General features: G+C 39.0%; 1 protein-coding gene across 1 annotated transcript in view; it reads left to right on the forward strand.

Annotated features, from left to right (window-relative positions):
* The window catches only part of RP1 (RP1 axonemal microtubule associated), a 233,926-nt gene that overhangs the window by 50,878 nt on the left and 165,079 nt on the right, over positions 1–17,969 (forward strand). Inside the window, 2 exon segments of the mRNA XM_042461410.1 lie at positions 1,814–1,825; positions 5,483–5,685. Coding sequence (XP_042317344.1) covers positions 1,814–1,825; positions 5,483–5,685 — 215 coding nt within the window.

The following is a 17,969-nucleotide window of genomic DNA, read 5'->3' on the forward strand; positions in this document are numbered from 1 at the left end:
TAGGTGATTACCAACACCTTATATTGAGCTCGGAAACGAATGGGCAGCCAATGGAGATCTTTTAAAACCGGTGTTATATGGCTGGTTCTGGGAGCGCCAGTAACCAGCCGGGCTGCCATGTTCTGCACCATTTGCAGCTTCCGAGTTTGGTATAAGGGTTGCCCCATGTAGAGTACATTGCAGAAGTCCAGTCTCGAAGTTACCAGAGCATGTACAACAGTTTCTAGGTCCCTCTGGGCCAGGTATGGGCGCAGCTGGCGAATCAGCCGAAGCTGATAACAGGTGCTCTTGACCTTTTGAAACAAGAAATAAACAAGAAATGTATTTATTTATTTATTGTTTATTTATTACATCAAGGTGGGGAACAACAACAGATTAACAAAAACAAAACATCAGTTAAGAACACATCTCAATTTAAAGACATAAATAAGACACATATATATTAAAACAATCCACATTTAAGAATTCATAATTTAAAACATTCACAGAGCTTTATCGCACAGGGTGCTCGGCCCGGCCCAACAGGAAACGGAAATGAGTGGGGGACGGATTTTACCGCACACACCCGTCCCTCACTCGTTCCGTTCCCTCTCTCTTCCCTGCCCATTCCGTTCCAGAGGGAACACTTTTTGAAAACTGTTCAGAACAGTTCTCAAAAATTTCCCCCTCTGGAACGGATTAAGAACAGAAGAGAGGGGGAACGGAATGAATGAGGGACGGGTGCGTGCGGTAAAATCCGTCCCCCACTCGTTCCGCACTTGTCCCTGCTCCTTCCTTTCCGTGCTCAGAACGGAACGGAAGGAACGGAAGGAACACAGTGCGATAACATCTACAGTTTAAAAATCATCCAGAGAGGCCTGCTTGAAGAGATTGGGCTTTAATGCTGTTTTAAATTCAGATGGTATATTCAGCTGTCAGATCTCCTAAAATGCACAGGAAGACCTAGATACACGTTGAATGTGCCCCCATGTTCATACAAGAGTCTTTGGGGGTCTTTGGGTGCCAATACATTTTGTAGAGGGCTACAGTGGGGGAAAATCTTCAGGGTCTTCTGTGGGGCTAATGAAACCCCTAGACTTCCGGTGTTGACCACCCCTGATCTAGTCTAACATTGCTTATTCTGTGAACAGAGGAAAGAGCGTAGTTTTGTGGTACAGCACATACTTTTCACACATTGTTTGAACCCCACATATCTTCAAATGGAAGTAACCGTCATCTCTAAAACTTTGGACCTCAGTTGCTAGTCTGTTTATATCAAGAATCCTATTTTGAGTCCCGTTTTGGGAGAAAGGTGAGGATTTAAATCAATTAATCAAACAACAAACAAAAGGAACAGTGATTTAATCCTGACATTTGCAATTTAAGGAGAGGTATTTAGATTTTTCAGCCAGAAGGCTCTAATGACTCAGCAACTACAAACCCCAGGATGACACAGTTAAAGGCAGTTAAAATGGAATCATATTGCTGTAACTGTATAGTGTGGAAGTATGTCTGGAGATGCTAATCTGCTTTGAACATACCTTTTGCACATGCACCATGGAATCTTCCTCTGAATTACTTACCGTCTCTTAAAATGTGTGCATCCAAAGTGATGGAGGGAAAAAAGCTCTGGAAAAAATGTTCATATGAACCCCAAATAATGCAATTGTGCAACTTGAGATTTCTTTACACTTGTAAAATACATGGCTGCTCTCATGTGAATTGCACCAGCAACTAAGGGGCTCAACAGATGGGCAGCCACATGCTGCCCATCTTTGCCCTGAGTCGGTGCAGCAGCAGCTGCACGCTGCAGCGCCAAAGCACTGCCAAAAAGAAGCTACCTAGAGTGGCTTCTTTTTTGCAGTGCCGCAAACAGGAAAGGGCATCACCATGATTTCACTTCCTGTCTCTGACATGCGGATGCTGCGCCATCATGATGGCCCCCATGTGGACTGGAGGCTGCTATGATAGCACCGGCGCTGTGTGCTAGGGTTCAGGACCGTGTGGTTGCTGCACACTGCTGCACACTAGTTTCGCCGCTGGCATGCCACTTCCCACCTGTCTGTATTGGGCCTAAGGCTGCATCTGCACTGCAGAAATAATGCAATTTGATTCCAGGTTAACAGCTATGACTCAATGGTATAAAATCCTGAGATTTATAGTTTGTTGTGGAACAAGAGTTCTTGTACAAAGAAGGCAAAATATATCACAAAACTACAAATCCCAAAATTTCATAGTATAAAACCATGGTAGTTAATACAATGTCAGACTGCATTACTTCTGCAGCACAGATGCAGCCTTAGATATGCCTTTCTCTTTAAGTTAACTGACTTGGAATACCAGTTACCATAAATATTCCAAGCAGCACAAAATTAAAAAAAACTGCAGTGAGAAAATGCTGTTATGGAAACAGCTGAATCTGCAAAGTAACTTTTAGTTGCTCATATTCAGGTGTATGTACTTAAAGAAAAAGAAAACATGCAGTGGTTGATGATAGAAATCTGATAAAGCTGAGTATCCTTGTGAAAAAAGAAGCAGAATCTGTATTAGTTGGGCTATAAAGTGCCTGGCAAAGAAACAAGGTAATGAAACATTTAATCAAGAAACAGCACACCATTTTAGCTTTAAAATGCAAAGCAACAAGATAAAAAAGCTTCTGCTATTTTTCAGTAATTCATTCTAATATAGGTTTATTATAACCAGAGACAAAAGGGGGAAAAAGATTTTGGGGAAGAGCCTAACTTATCCATCTACTGAGCCTCTAGAACATTTTTTTTGTCATGGTGGATTTGCATCTTGATCCCCTGAAGTGTGACTAATACAGGGTAACAATCAACTCCAGTTTTCAGAGTAGAACATTTTTAGCCTGTAGGAAATAAATGTCATTGGTTTACATGTCTACAAAGTCCTATTTATAGAACTGAATTTTCAGGGCATTATTTGCTTATGGATTTTCTGAGGAAAGTTCATCATCTTAGCAGACTTATCTATCCACTGTTTTGCCGCGTAACCCATTGCCTTACTTTTTCAACGTGAAAAAGCGTACTCTTCTTTTTCTGTCCTTTAATCCAGCCTTTACAGTTTGGTAGTCACCCAATTCATCCAGGGCTTCAGTGAATCTTTCTTTGTTAATAGGTTGACAGGTCAGAAGACTACCTGGACCAATTTCCATGGGCCCTGAGAATTTAGGTTCAAAACCTGAAACCTAGGGATGATGTTCTGGAGGCAAAGTACTTAGGTGTACCCATAAGATGTAGGTGCCTTTGTTTAAAAAAATTCTCTTTCACTGGAGATTTTTAAATAGAAGTTGGATGCCCACCACTGTTAAATAGAGGTTAGATGCCCACCACTCAGGGATACTTTAGCAGTGATTCCTACACAGTTGCACATACTATTCAGATCAAGTAAAAAACACTGCGTCTAACAAAAGAAAAAAAACACACACATACATGTACACAAACACATTTCCAAGGGAGTGCTCTCACACAGAGATTATTTCTCATACCAAAGGGCAGAAGAGGAGCTGTTCAGAAGGTGTTGCGAATCAGACCCAAGCAGTCCTAGACAGCTTAGCCAATGGCAAGGAATGCTGGGAGTGTAGTCCAATACAGCTGGATGACTTCTTGGTCTCCACCTTAGGTGGACCTGTTTGCCTAGCTGATCTGGTCTAGTTTTAGTTTTTTTCTCTCTCTATGAGAGAGAGATGATATAAACCTAGCATACTAGTCATATAATGCACTAATGAAAAGTAATGGAGGGAATTTTCTCACTACTTCACATGCCAAATGACTTCCATGCACTCATTGGCATCTCTAGATAGTGATGGAATGAATCTATCTTAAAGCCCAAAGAGCTCCTGCCATTCATAATATTGACCTAGGGGACCACTGTTCTGATACATATAAGCCTATGATGCCATGAACAAAAGATACATTCAGTTCCCCATTCAACATCCTATGATACCGCATCTCAAACCCCCCCCCCACAAAACTCTAATGATAGCCATAAGGTTATTTATATTTCTTAAATTTATGCACAGTATTAATGGGGAGAGAGGAGTACAGAATTTGTTCTTGAAGAACTGAAAAAGTTTTTTACAACAGTTTTCCATACGGAACTAGGCCTTACACACTATAAATATTTAAAAGGTTCCTATAATTTATCACCTTTTTTTGTAGAATCAGGAAAGTGCTTATTCTAGCAGTGAAAATGCTGTCACACTTGAGGTAGAACAACACTTTCAGAGCTTCTGCTTTCCATTCCTCTCCACCCACTTTGCAATAGCACATTTCACAAAATTGCTATCAGTTTAATTTGCTACTCCTGACACCAGCAGATTCTGAATCAGAAACTTCACACACACCCTCGTTCTTCGAGAAATAAATGATTCAAGTAATCCATAATTAGGCTGCACAGGCTTTAAAGCAAAGAATAATCATTTTGGTTTTACTTTCTTCCTTTGCTGTTTGTTTAATGCTTGAGATTTCAGATGTTAACTTTGAGATTTCTTAATGGACCTCAGTCAGGTAACTGCACTCTTGATTTGGGCTGAATGTTATTGTTATTTTGGGCTAGTTTTAGGTATCACGTTTATAACCATGTTTTCTTGGGCCCTGTATCTTGTAACCAACTTTATTAAGCAACAGGTCTCAGCACTTTTGACAGTTCCTTTAAATTTCAGACTGAAATGCAGAACAGATTCATTACCAGAGTCACATGGTTGTGCTCTGGCAGGAAAGCAGCTGGTAGAGATCCCCAATCACCCTATACACTGAATGCCTCCAAGGGGTCTTCAGCAAAATAATTGTTGCAGAATATTTGCGGTACCTCTATGGAACACCAGTTGGAAAAGCTAATGCCTGACTGAGATCCCCTAAGAGTGAGGCATCCTCAGCAGGAGAACCATAACAGCTACTTTCCTGCTGTATACAGTATGTATCTCTCCAGAGGGATAAAGTCACTCTGCTGCTTTCTGACAGTATTCAAAGTGAATACAGGAAAAATGGCTTTGTTGCAGGAAAGTGAGCTAGCCACTTTCATGCTGTAGCATTTGTCACAGTAGGAGAACAGTCCTGGGGTTCTCCAGAACACCCACTTAACCTAATGCCTTATTCTGTTGAGCTGTTCATGGTATAGCAGGAAGGACAGCAAACCTTTCCAGAGATAGAAAGGTTTGTAATTTGCCACCCAATACTATATGCCAGATGAGATTGGTTCACTTTGCCTCAAGGGAGGTCCTGCTCTGGCTCCTGTCCACAAAACCTTTTTTCATTCCTTTCAAGGTATTGATAAATTCACATCATCTGGGTGCTTCATAGTTGCCACATGGAGTAATTCAAAATGACCTTATATAAGGATGTCTCCACTGGACTTTACTTTTGCTGTTTTCCAGAGTTTCACTGTCTAGTGATATCAGTTACAGAGCACTGTGATTTTTTTCTTTGCCAGAGAGCTTTGGACTCATGATATTCCTGATTGACTATTGACATTCTCTACTTTACAGAGGAAATTAAAAATGTCCAAAAGGGTGAGCTTCCTTTTCCTTCAGATGAAAAATGGAAAGTGTCAGTACTAACAGGAAATACAGGAACTCAAGCAAATGTCACTCTCTGGATATATGGAGACAAAGGACTTACTGGACCCATAACTCTTAGCAAGGACAACAGACAACAGCTGTTCCTACCCAGGACTGAAAATGCATTTCAGGTAGCTAAAGAAATTTGAGGATTATTTTGCTGTATATTTTCCCTCCTGTAAGATCTTTCCTTCTGTGGTAGGGAAAAATAATTTCCCCTATGTTTACTGCTTTAGATAAATCTGTCTAATGTTTTTGGACTCAGCAATACATCAGCTAAGCATATATAACAAATGGCAAAGGGAACACTCTTTTCTGTCATATCTGTGGAAGCTAGGGCAATTGCAAAAGCAAATTGTTTTCTTTAAGAGTAGTTAGTTATATGCAATTGGTTGGAAGCTTCTCTTTAAAACAATATGCTTTTGAACAAATCCTAGGTAATAAAATGAAGACTTATATCTTGAGTAATGAAAGGTATATCTCATTTGAAAGAGGAGTTTGTGTTGCAAAATGTCATCTTGGTGAGCATCACCATGAAAGAGGTACTTCATGGCTGGGTCTGTGATATGGGTTTCTGACATGTGTTAGGTAAAAGGTATCTAGCAGGGTCATTTCACTTCTGTCACCAGAATGGGGAACCATAAAAACTGCTCTGGAGATACATGTACACCTCTTGAGCTGTTTTTGTGGGCTTTACAGGGGTGAGGAAGGAAGGAAGTCATGCATGCTCCTGTGCACAGTGTTAGTTGTAGGTCAAACAACTCAGTATAAGAGATTTTAAATAGATTGCACTAGTTTATATATTTTAATTTTGGGCTCTACTTCACTTTGAACCCTGCATTGAGATCTGTGGAGTTATGCCACTCAGTTTGAACAGACTATTCTACAGACAAAACCTTGGCATTCTCTTCTATAATGTGATACTGTTTATCATCTAACCTAATGTTGTTTAAGCATCATTTTAAGGACCTTGCTGATATCATTTTAGAAATTAGTTAGGCCAAGGACCTTGTAATATTAGTAATACTCAGTCTGATGGAAGTACTGTACTTTTGAAAAATATCTAGGATCTTTGCAAACCATGAGCTAAACATGAATCTATAGTAGAAAAAGAAAAGCGAATACAATTCCAGTCTGCATCAGCATGAGTAGTATACTGTCCACATCAAGGGAAATAATAGTAGCCATTCTATTCTATTTGGTGATAGTCACCTAGAGTTGTTGTTGTTAATTGCCCTGGAGTCAATCCTGACTCATGGTGACCTGGTGGATGAGACATCTCCAAGACTCCCTGTCCTCCACTTATTTCAATTCTCAACACCTCTTTTTAAAAAGGTATTAACAAACTGACATGTGTCCAGAGTCAGCAACTCTGGTAGTAAAGTGTCTAGATACCAAGGGTCTAGTTGAGGAATCTGAATATATTTAAGGTTGAAAAGAAAAGTTTGAGAGGTGATATGATTTATTGTTTTTTTGCCATCAAGTTCAGCTTGTGGTGACTCTATGAATGAAAGATCTCCAAGAGCCTGATCATCAACTGCTCAGGTCTTGCAAACTCAGGTTTGTGGCTTCCTTGATTGAATAAATCTGCCTACAATGTGTTTTCATCTTTTTCTATGGCCTTCCACATTACTGAGCCTTTTATTTTCCATGTCATGTCATCTGATGATATGTTCACAGTATAACTGACTCATTTTGACTTCTAGACAGGCTTGATTTACTCTAAGGCCTCTGCATTTGGCTTTTTAGTAGTCCATTGTATTCACAGAACTCTCCTCAAGCATCACATTTCAAATAGGTTGATGTTCTTTCTGACAGCTTTCTTCACTGTCCAGTGTTTACAGCCATACACAGAAATCAGAATTACTACAGCAGGGATTATTCTGACTTCTATATTTACTGATAGCCATTTTTAAATAGCTGAAGGACATGGAAGATGGGGGGAAATTCTATTTTTCTGCTCCAGAGGGTAGGACCTAAGCTGACAGACCTGAAAGAAGATTCTAACCAAACTTTAGAAAAAAACTGCTAGTAAAAGTTTGAAGGCACACAACAACAAGAAAGAAATGTTGAACAGTGGAATGGTGTAACAGAGTGGGCTGCTTTTTATAATTCTGTTTCCCTCATTTAAGCTCATGAAGCTATAGAATTGTATTCCATAGTAGCATATTATGAAAACATAAACATGTTAGATCCAGGCATAAAGCCAGCCTAAGTATAAACAAAGATAAGTGTGAGAGAAGATGAAAGTAAATAACTGGCTTATAATAATAACAAGCCTGACAGTAGAAGGTTACTGGCTTAATTCTTGTAAAACACCTGCACACTTATACTCAAGAAAAGTAGAAACCATTAGTTTGAAAGAGAATAAACCTTGCTATGTATATTGACTGTACACTGACAAGTAGGATGGTAATTACTTCTACCTTTCCCTAAACCTTGTTTTAATTATATGGGTGGTGGAGAGAGTAGTTTGTCCATCCGATTGGGTAAACAAAGGATGGAGAGAGTATAAAATAGAAACTTTTTCAACAGCAAGCACCAGCTTTTCTCTGATCCATTTTAAGGCTGCTGCTGCTGCCAAGCAATTGCTGATAACCCAAATGCCTATGTGTGGTAAGATATTCCTTTCTGGATGTACCGTATATACTCAGCTATAAGTTGACCTCATGTATAAGTTGAGGACAGGTTTTGGAACCCAAATTATGGATTTTGATATGACCCATGGATAAGTCAAGGGAGAAAACTTTGGGGCATGTAACAAAGCAAAGTTTTCAGGAGAAAAGCAAAGGAAAACAATGCAAAAGAACTTAAAATTTCAGCAGACCTAACTGTTTGTGCTTATACTAAAGGCAGGATGGATGAGAGAATAGAGAGGGAGTCGGTGCTTCCAGGACATACTACACTCTTGCCTTTTACCAGGGGATACTTCCTATATAAAATACAGTGTTTAATTAACCTGTGGATAATTCGACTCAGTTTTTTTAGATCAATTTTTTGATTAAAATTTCTAGACGTATATATGAGTATATACAGTAGCTTGTTATCTAATATTTAACCAAATGCCAGTGTAGAGATAAGATTAGACAAGCATACTAGGAGGGTGAGTGCACCAATTTGGTATATAATTCTATAGAGGTCTATGTTTCTTAGGAATGTGCCTAGACTGATTCAAGGTCTAAGTAAGCTGTGCCACTGAGGATAATGTATTGGCCTATGCTATCTGTGTTACTACAAGAAGTATTAATGTTGAAGCTGCAACTTGTTCTCCTGTTAATTTCCTGATAGACCAAGGCTCAAGAATACTTAAGGGGAATATAGATGTTGATCTGACTATTGGATAGATTGGGCTTTGCAGCCTTGGGAGCCTAGGGTACCAACATGGCAACTCCCAGAAAATCAAAATATATTCAGACTGGCAAAAATAAGGCAAAGAATCTACAATCTTCTACAAGATATGGGTTCAACTCAACAATTAGACAGTGGGCCCTTGGTATCCACTGGGGTTTTGTTCCAGCTTCCACCCGCTCAGTGGATACCAAAATCTGTGGATGCTCAAATCCCATTTAAAACAATGACATAGTAAAATTGTGTCCTTTATATAACACAGGAAAATCAAGATTTGTGTTTTGGGATTTATGTATATACAGTAGAGTCTCAATTATCCGACGTAAACTGGCGATCCCATAGGTCGGATAGTCGAAAAAGTCGGATAATCCGGAGGGTCATAGGAAAAGCCTGCGGCCTGGTGGGGGTGACGCTCAGGGCCGCTGCCGCCTCCGCGCCTGTGGCCTGGTGGGGTGGCGCTCGGGGCCGCTGCCGCCTGGTGCTCTGCGCCTGCGGCCTGGTGCTTTGTGCCTGGTGCTGGAGGCATGGTCAGGGCTCAAAACCATGCCTACCGACCAGTCCGACGTTGGATAAACCGGAATGTCGGATCAACGAAGGTTGGATTAACAAGACTCTACTCTATTTAAATATTTTCAAGCCATGGATGCTTGAATCTGTGGATAAAGAATCTGTGAACATGGAGCTTTGACTGTTAGATTCTACATTATTCCTTTAAATGAGAATGAGCTCCCTAACTTGAAATAATATTAATCAGACATATTGTGGAGTCAGGATGTTGGGGTATACTGAAGCCTTACATTACATGAGATAAGAAGAAAATGCTGTTTTTGCAAGATCAACGAAAAGCCGTACTTAAGGTTGAGTGAAGTTACCCCAGGCAGCTGATTTGGGGGTGCCTTAGAAGGAAAGCATATAGTTACTTCCCTTACTTTTTTTTATTACTGGAAATCCCATTATTGAGAGAAATGTGGTATATACTTGACTTTGATGATGATGATTTGGAATGTGTAAAGTAAACATGAAAGAAGAATAAATAAATCAACAAATCAAAGGCAATTCATAATGACCTTAACAACGATCATAAATTAAGGATATAGATTGCTATACACAGGATATATATCCAAAAATATGACAACCAGAAGACACTTGTGGTAATGTAGAGAAAGCAGTGAGATATTCACTGAATTTTCCACTGAATTTTCTTTTCCAACCTTCAAGTATAAGCCTCTTCACAGCTATAAGTGATTGGACAGTCCATTTACATCAGGATGGGAATCATGTGGCTCTCCAAATGATGTTAAGCTGCAGCTCTCAGCATTTCTCACCATTAGCTGTGTTGACTAGGGCTAATGAAAACTATAGACTAACAGCATGCTGGCCTGTATGATTCCCACCTCCCATTTATGCTGTGTCTCATCTTAGACTTTACATTGCACAAATGTAGTTTAGCAGCACTGTGAATGTCAGAGATTTTTCTAAAATAGAATTAAAATGAAGCTTAACTTTAATGGGAAAAAGACCACAGGATACAACCGCATCAAAAGCCTCAGAAAGGCATAATCTATATTCCATTGTCAACATTTGACGTAATAGCCAGCTCATTCAAAAATAGGTTCCATGACATCCAATATTTCCCAAACACCTATTTTTGTTAAATTGTGGGGGTGAGGTGGGGTTGTTTATTGTTAATAATAATAATAATAATAATAAAAAAATTATTTATATCCACCTCTCTACAAAATGCAATCGAAGCGGCTTACAAGATTAAAAATATACAATCCGAACCCTCAACCCACCCCCATTGTTAAATCTAAATAAACATAGGGAAGTTGAAACAGCATTTTACTGATTGTACTGTATGGGAAAATCTAATGTTTTGTTTTACTGAAATCAAAATACTTGGAAGTTTACTGTTTTCCAAGAAACATCTACAAACAATCATTGCTTTGCGTTTTTCTAAAGATACAGCTCATTTCTATAGCAGTGTTGAGGCACTCAAGGCTGATGGCCCATAAATAACAACAACAGGTGCTGTAATTGCAAATAATGCCATATAGTTCTGATATGTAAATGATATTTAACTGCAATACTGAAAATATTAAAAATTATCCACCAGAGCTCATCTAACATATAAATCTCACACTCAGCCTATTTATTACTCTATGTTTTTCAAGTCAGGATTATCCCCTAAGGATAATTTAGAATGAGTATATACATCAGACTCTAACTTATAAGAAAAATCAAGACACCCTAAAACTGCAGGTAGAGGCATGCCTTTCTTTTCTTACACTTGCCGATCCTATGGGCATACATATTGATATCAGAAAATAGGTGCCAGATAGGTTACCTCTCCAATTACACTTGAAGAGCTTTAAGCTAAAAAGAAGTGTACTTTGTATTTGTGGAAAAGAAAAGAGATGTTTTGTGGTATAACATAAGATATGGAAAATTAAATTGAACTTCATGGATGACAACTGAATTTCTTAGAGGATGTGGGGAAGGGAGAAAGAACAAGGTGAGGAGGTTGCCAAAATAAATTTCCACTGCATTTTTCAAAATGCTTTTGGCAGATATGTAGAGAAATATTATGAAAAATATAAGGCACATGTGGCAAAACATTAATCTTGAGTAAATTTACTTTTATCCCAGATACTCTAAATCAAGGGATATTTTTCCAAAACTGCACTCAAAATGATCCTGACCATTGAAGAACTGTCTCTAGAGATCTAAACTGCAAGTTATCTAATGACATCTGGTCCAGGACCTTCTGTGCCGAACTGCACAATAAACTGTAGCATGACACAGTTTGACACTTTCACCTTTGCATAACTGGATGAATGGTAGCATGCGAACCCAGGGGTCATTCAGACATCAGGTTCTTTTAGCACAACAGTGTGAATCACCCTACTCACACATTCCAGGTTTGTTAGGGCCCAAACAGACAGGCCAAAGCCACGCTCCAGTCATAAGAACTAGAGCACAGCTTCTGGCCTCTTAAAATGTGTTTGTCATTTAAACAGCATACTTCCAAAGTGACTCGAAGCAGCTTTATTTTGGCCTGTCTGTTCAGGCCCTTAGTTACACATTAGAACTGCATCAATATGCATTGATGCACACCTCTGTGAGTTTTGTTGCTCACATGTGCAAGCATTTGAATAAACATCAAATCAATGATGAGAATGCATTCAGAACCCCTTTTTGGATATGTTGTGTTTTATCCTGGGTGTGTTCAGATCTGTTCACGGATGATGATGCGGATCTTTTTTAAAAAAACCTCAGTGAAACCCTGACATTTATTATCCCAAATTAAGAGGATTTTTTGGCAGCCCCCTCCAAAACTTATTTGGGTGCATTCAGGATGCATGTGAACAATGGAGATTTAACCCAGCTTCATCCCAGATTATTTTCAGTGTGAATAACCCTCCTTATGCTCCTCACAGGAGAGCAGACAGTTTTTTAAGCCATTCCTCCCAGTGTTTTGGGACAGGGGCCGCCATTGTGACGTAAGTGACATGCAGTGTATAGATGTCGCTGTATATTGCTTACATCACGAGTGCACCAATGGCACACTCGTGATTCCATGCGGTGTCGGAAGAAGAACCCCTTTTTTCCAGGTTCTTTTTTTGGCGGACAAACACAGTTTGTTTGCTGCGGTGTCCCTCTGGAAGAAAACCAGACGCCTTCAGCCCGCCCTTCAGGGTGGTATGTACCAGGCCTTTGATATCATAGGAGAAAAGGGAAGAAGCTTGAGAAGATACCATTAGTAAACACTTTTGTCTTGGATGAGAGATAAACAATTCAAACCCGTTAATTGTCTAGTGTATTTTTATTGTCATTATTGACAGAGATGGAGAAATGCCTTTGTGCAATTTTCTGTCTCAAATGCCAAAATAATTTGGCTAGTATTGGGTAGTGTGCATTTTGACTTACAGTAATATGTAACTGAGAGGAGTGTGGGCTAAGCAGAAAGGAGGGTTTGGACTGTGTAGATGCTTTGCTGAACTACCTCATCCATTTATGGGTATAAGAGTATTTGGGCTGAATACATACTCCATATTCCACTCCCAAGACCTACATGAGTACTGCTTAGAAGGGAAAAGATGGTTATTTGCACTGTTTGCACAGGTTGGCTTTCAGGCAGTCAAGGATAGACTTACTGCCAGAATTGTTTGAACAATAGACTTCAAGCTGGATATTGCTGTTTATGTAGTCATCAAGATGTAAAAACCAAGCAGCAGTATGCAAACCCAAGATGCCATTGACAGATCCACATACAACACATGCCCACAAGAAGAAATATTATCTACTGTAGTTTCTAAGATCCACATTATAAACCAAACATGCTGTATTCTCATACTGTTTAACAAGTTGGCAAACTACTTTTAAAAGTAATTAGTTAAAGCTCAGAGTCTACACCATAGTTGATGTAATAGTTGCAAAAGGAAGTCTCTCCTTTCCCATTGTTTGCAAGTAACCAAAATAGTTAGCTTTTAGTTGGTTTGTTTTTAAAATTCTGAATGCTATAAACTGCTGGCTTGTAGTACAAAACACATTCTCCTTCTCTCCACCGCATCTTTGTATCAGTGTCCACAAGAGAACATAAAGCAGTAGTCTGAGGCACATCATGAACCAGGACTTGGATCTTATGACATCTATTATTAGTGAAGCCACACCCACATTACTATAAAACATAACTAAAAGTTATAGTTATACTTTAAATGACTATTGCATTATGTCACAGTCATAATGTAATGTAGTTGTACCTTTTCTATTAGGAACTGGAATTAATTCCAAGCAACTAGTGCAAAATAGTTAAAAAGCAGTGATTTGAAAGCAGTTGTTTAATCCCTTTCCACTAAACTGTATTCACTAACTCACTCAAAACTAGCATATATCAAAATGATAAGTTCATTTAAACACATGAAACTGTAAAATCACAAGCTGGATACACATGTAGAAAAGCAGCCAAGCCCTTTTTCTTTTTCTTTTTTTAATGAAAAATGTGTGTATGTGTGTAGGGGGGAGGGGGAGGGGGGATTTGTAAATACTGTGTTAGCTGAAGCATAGTAAAAACCTGCCAAAATTCAAATTGCCATCTAGATTGATTACAAAAATCTGCTGTTCAAAAATGGAAAAACAGAACTGCAAACTGGATTTTCCCCAAACAATTTTGTATGTGTCTAGTAAATGGCAGTCATCCATGAAGATATTAAAGAAAAAATAGCAAAAGCTATTCACATTTTTATTTATGTGATTAGGGTGGTACCATATAGTGAATCACACCTTGGTCCATCTGGCCCAGGATTGTTGGCATAGAAGCTCCATAATTTCAGGCCTGATACTTTCCTAATGATAGCTGGAGTCTGAATCTGGGGCTGCTACTATCACTGAGTTATTATATTGCATGCACAGGGACTGGGGTCATGCTGTGACATCCTGCCCTCCAACCTATGCCTGGCTTATCTCTCCCACCTCCCCTATTCATGTATTCACTATGACTGTCTACAAACAGGAGGCTTCCATACATAACAGCTATATCATGTCAGTTTCCATGCATGTCTGGATGCCAGAGTAGAGTATGAAGTTGTTCAGCAAACCAGGTAATGCCAAATCCAGCTAAACACTTTAACAGAGACTCAGGATGGGTGGACTGCAAAAAAAATGATAGTGTTGAATTGGCTAGATATTCATTGTGTGACTTGTTATGCTGCACACTTTAATGCATTTTATATTGTATAAGCAGTCACAATCAACATTGTGGAGACTCATTTTTGAAACCTGTGTCTAAAGATCTTTGGGATTTTCTCTCTCTACACAAGTGAATAATTGATAACTGATGTAGGTAACAGCTTGTCTGCAGTATTACTTTTCTTCACTACATGTGAATTCCCTAAGATACAAGTCTATTGGCCTTCCACAAATCAGATATTCTTTAGCAGAGTATGTTTGGAACATATTGATCTGATCAAAAAGAAGTATCTGTATGCCAAGATTCTGGACATTCAAGTTCTTCATGTGACCTGCCTTGGTTTTAGATCTGATATAACCAATAAAGGGCCCCTATAAAACAGATTAAAAATTTACAGCGCTTTATAAATAAAGGTTAATAATAATAATAATAATAATAATAATAATAATAATAATCAGGAGAGGATTTGGGTGGGCATTTGATTACTATGAATATTACAAGCCAAGAAATTCTAAACTTTCTTTTAATTATGGAGTTGGCTGTTCTGCATTCTTCATTTTGATTTTCTGCCATCCATGATAAGACTGATGTGATATCTGAATTAATACTGGCATCATCATCACCATCAATATCAACCGTAGGAACCAGGGGGGAAAAAGATGCAGAGCCATAGTATTAAAGTGGCAGCTGCTCTCCCTTACCAAGTCTTTAAGTCATGTTCCAAATCTTCTTACTTTCTAAATAGCTGTCTAAACAGTTGTCAGACTGGGAGTACTTTATGTTTCAATGACTAAGAATTTCTTAACTTTCAAAGCAGCTTCATGAGGCTACTTCAGTTCTTGGAAAGGACAGAGTTCAATGTACCTAGAGGCTGAGTGAGAAAACTGGGCAGGCTTAAGACTTAAGGTAAGTAACCAGAAGAGGCAGAAGCCAAGATGGTAAAGAAGATCCCAAGATACAAGAGACATGATAACATACACATAAACACAAACACACACACACAGCATAATGTGATATCTGTGAGAAAGAACAGAAAGATGAGTGACAAAGAAGGGTGACCAAGTATGAATCAAATTAGACAAGTCCTCATAAAGTTAAGGAATTCAGAAAGATGCCCTATGCTTGCTTCTGAGACATAAGCAACTGATGTGCCAATGCTGCTGTTATTCCACAGCAAGTCTGTTTAGTAAAGCTTTTAGGGTTTGATGGTTTTTGTCCAAATTTACACATGCAAGTGGTTTTAAATTGTTCTAACTGCTCCTGTTAAATGATTTAATAAGTTTTAAGACATTTTTTATTGTTTTAAATTGTTTTCAACAACCAAATGGATTTTATTGAATTCCTATTACACTATACTTATAGGGACCTTGAAGGAGCAGCCCGTATTGATTTGCTTCACCAGCTCATAGAATGATATTGGAAGAGACCACAGGGCCATCCAGTCCAACCCCCTGCCATGCAGGAACTCTCAATCAAAGCCCAACAGATGGCCCAACAGATGGCCATCCAACCTCTCTTTAAAAACCTCCAAAGAAGGAGGGTTTTAAATCAGCGTTGATTTAGTTCTGTTAGGAGTGACGTGTTATTCTATTAAGGCTAAGACAGCCAGTGTGGTGTAGTGGTTGAGTGCTGGACTAGGACTCTAGGGGACCAGTTTTCAAATTTCTGCTTAGCTATAGACACCCATTGGGGACCTTGGGCAAGTCATACTCTCTCAGCCCCAGAGGAAGGCAATGGCAAACCATCTTTGAGGAAATCATGCCAAGGAAACTCTATAATAGCTTCACCATAGGTTTACATAAGTTGATAATGACTTGAAGGCACATGGCAACAACAGCAACTTCAATCCAGGGCTCAAAGTTTTGTCTCTTAACTTTAAAAGCAGTTTGAAGTGATTGCATTAAATCTTATGACCTAGATAGAAAGAGCAAGATTCAAAAATAGCTTTGGGGGTGATGTGAGGCCTATGAGCTTTATGTTGTTCACCCTTAGTTTATATGTACAGCTAAACAGGGACGTAGCCAAGGGGGGGGGTTCTTGGGGTCCGGACCCCCCTTCCATTAGGAAAATGAATGGTGTGTGCTGCCGCGCTGCCGTACTCAAGCCCCATTATAATGGTGGCACTTAGTCTGGAACCCCCCCCCCTTTCCTAAAATCCTAGCTACGTCCCTTGAGCTAAAGCATGATTTGCCATTACATGAGCAGCAAAAAAACTGTAGTTTGCATGGAAAGGGATCATAGCTCAGTAATAGATATCATGCTTTGCATGTAGAAGGCTGTATGTTCAGGGTATCCTGAACATCACAGGATACGATTGGGAGAGATTTCTATCTGAAGCTACTGCAGTTTTGCATCTAAGCTGAATGCATGTTGGGCTAAAGTGTGAATGTAGATGGCATCTACACCCCATTCAGAAATAAATTAGATCTTTGTGCACTGAGTGTGAAGTTCTGAAGAGGACTCTGAGACTGTATTCAAGTGAATGTGGTTATGGAGTTCCAATGATTAGAGACTCTAATAAAGTTGGATTCCTGATCATGGGAGTTTTAGAACTCTATTGAGACAGAGTTGCTTCAGATTTTCATGCTCAGCATTGGATGCTTGGATGCCTGGGAATGATGGGTGCAGTGATTTCATGCCTGCTGACTTCCCCATTCTTTGTTTTTGTCCTAGACATGTGTAAGTGAATTCTTGAATAGGGATTATGTGTAGAGTAATGATCGGAACTGGTATAAGACAGATTCTGATTTTTTATATCCCCAAATTGAAGGGATCATATAAACCTATGTTTGATAATTTGAGCAAAGCAGCAAGCAGTAACTGATAAAACCAGAAAATGTAAACAATGGGAAGTTTTGGTTTTGCAATACATGTAAAGCAGTGAGCTGTCTTAAAAGCAGTAGGCATTTTCTAAAAGCCATGGACAAAAGTATAGGCATACAGGTGTAAATTGATGCTGCTTTGATATAGCTTTAGTGGTACAGGAAGCAGTTTGGAAACCAATTAATTAAAATTCATTATACACATGACTAAATAAAGAAATAAAAACGTAGGATAAATGGATGGTGTAACCACAGGGATTTTAATAGGGAGCTGAGAGGAAAGCTACTCACAAAAGCTCTTTCAGATAGAAAGCAAAGATGAGTGATAGAACTGTAATAGGAAGAGAAAGAAAACATGACAGAGGAGCCTGCCACCAGCTTTTTATTCAGAAGAGCAGTCATTTGAGAAATAATCTGACAAGAGATCTGCTTTTTAAGTTTTTGAGAATCTTTTCCTGTAGTGCAATATACAATACATGAAATGATTTATTTTCTGGTTTCATAATGGTAATTTAGCTTCAAAAACCTGTGATAAATGGAATGCAGTTGGAACGGA

This window comes from Sceloporus undulatus, chromosome 4 (genome assembly GCF_019175285.1).
Source record: "Sceloporus undulatus isolate JIND9_A2432 ecotype Alabama chromosome 4, SceUnd_v1.1, whole genome shotgun sequence".
NCBI classification, from domain to species: domain Eukaryota; kingdom Metazoa; phylum Chordata; class Lepidosauria; order Squamata; family Phrynosomatidae; genus Sceloporus; species Sceloporus undulatus.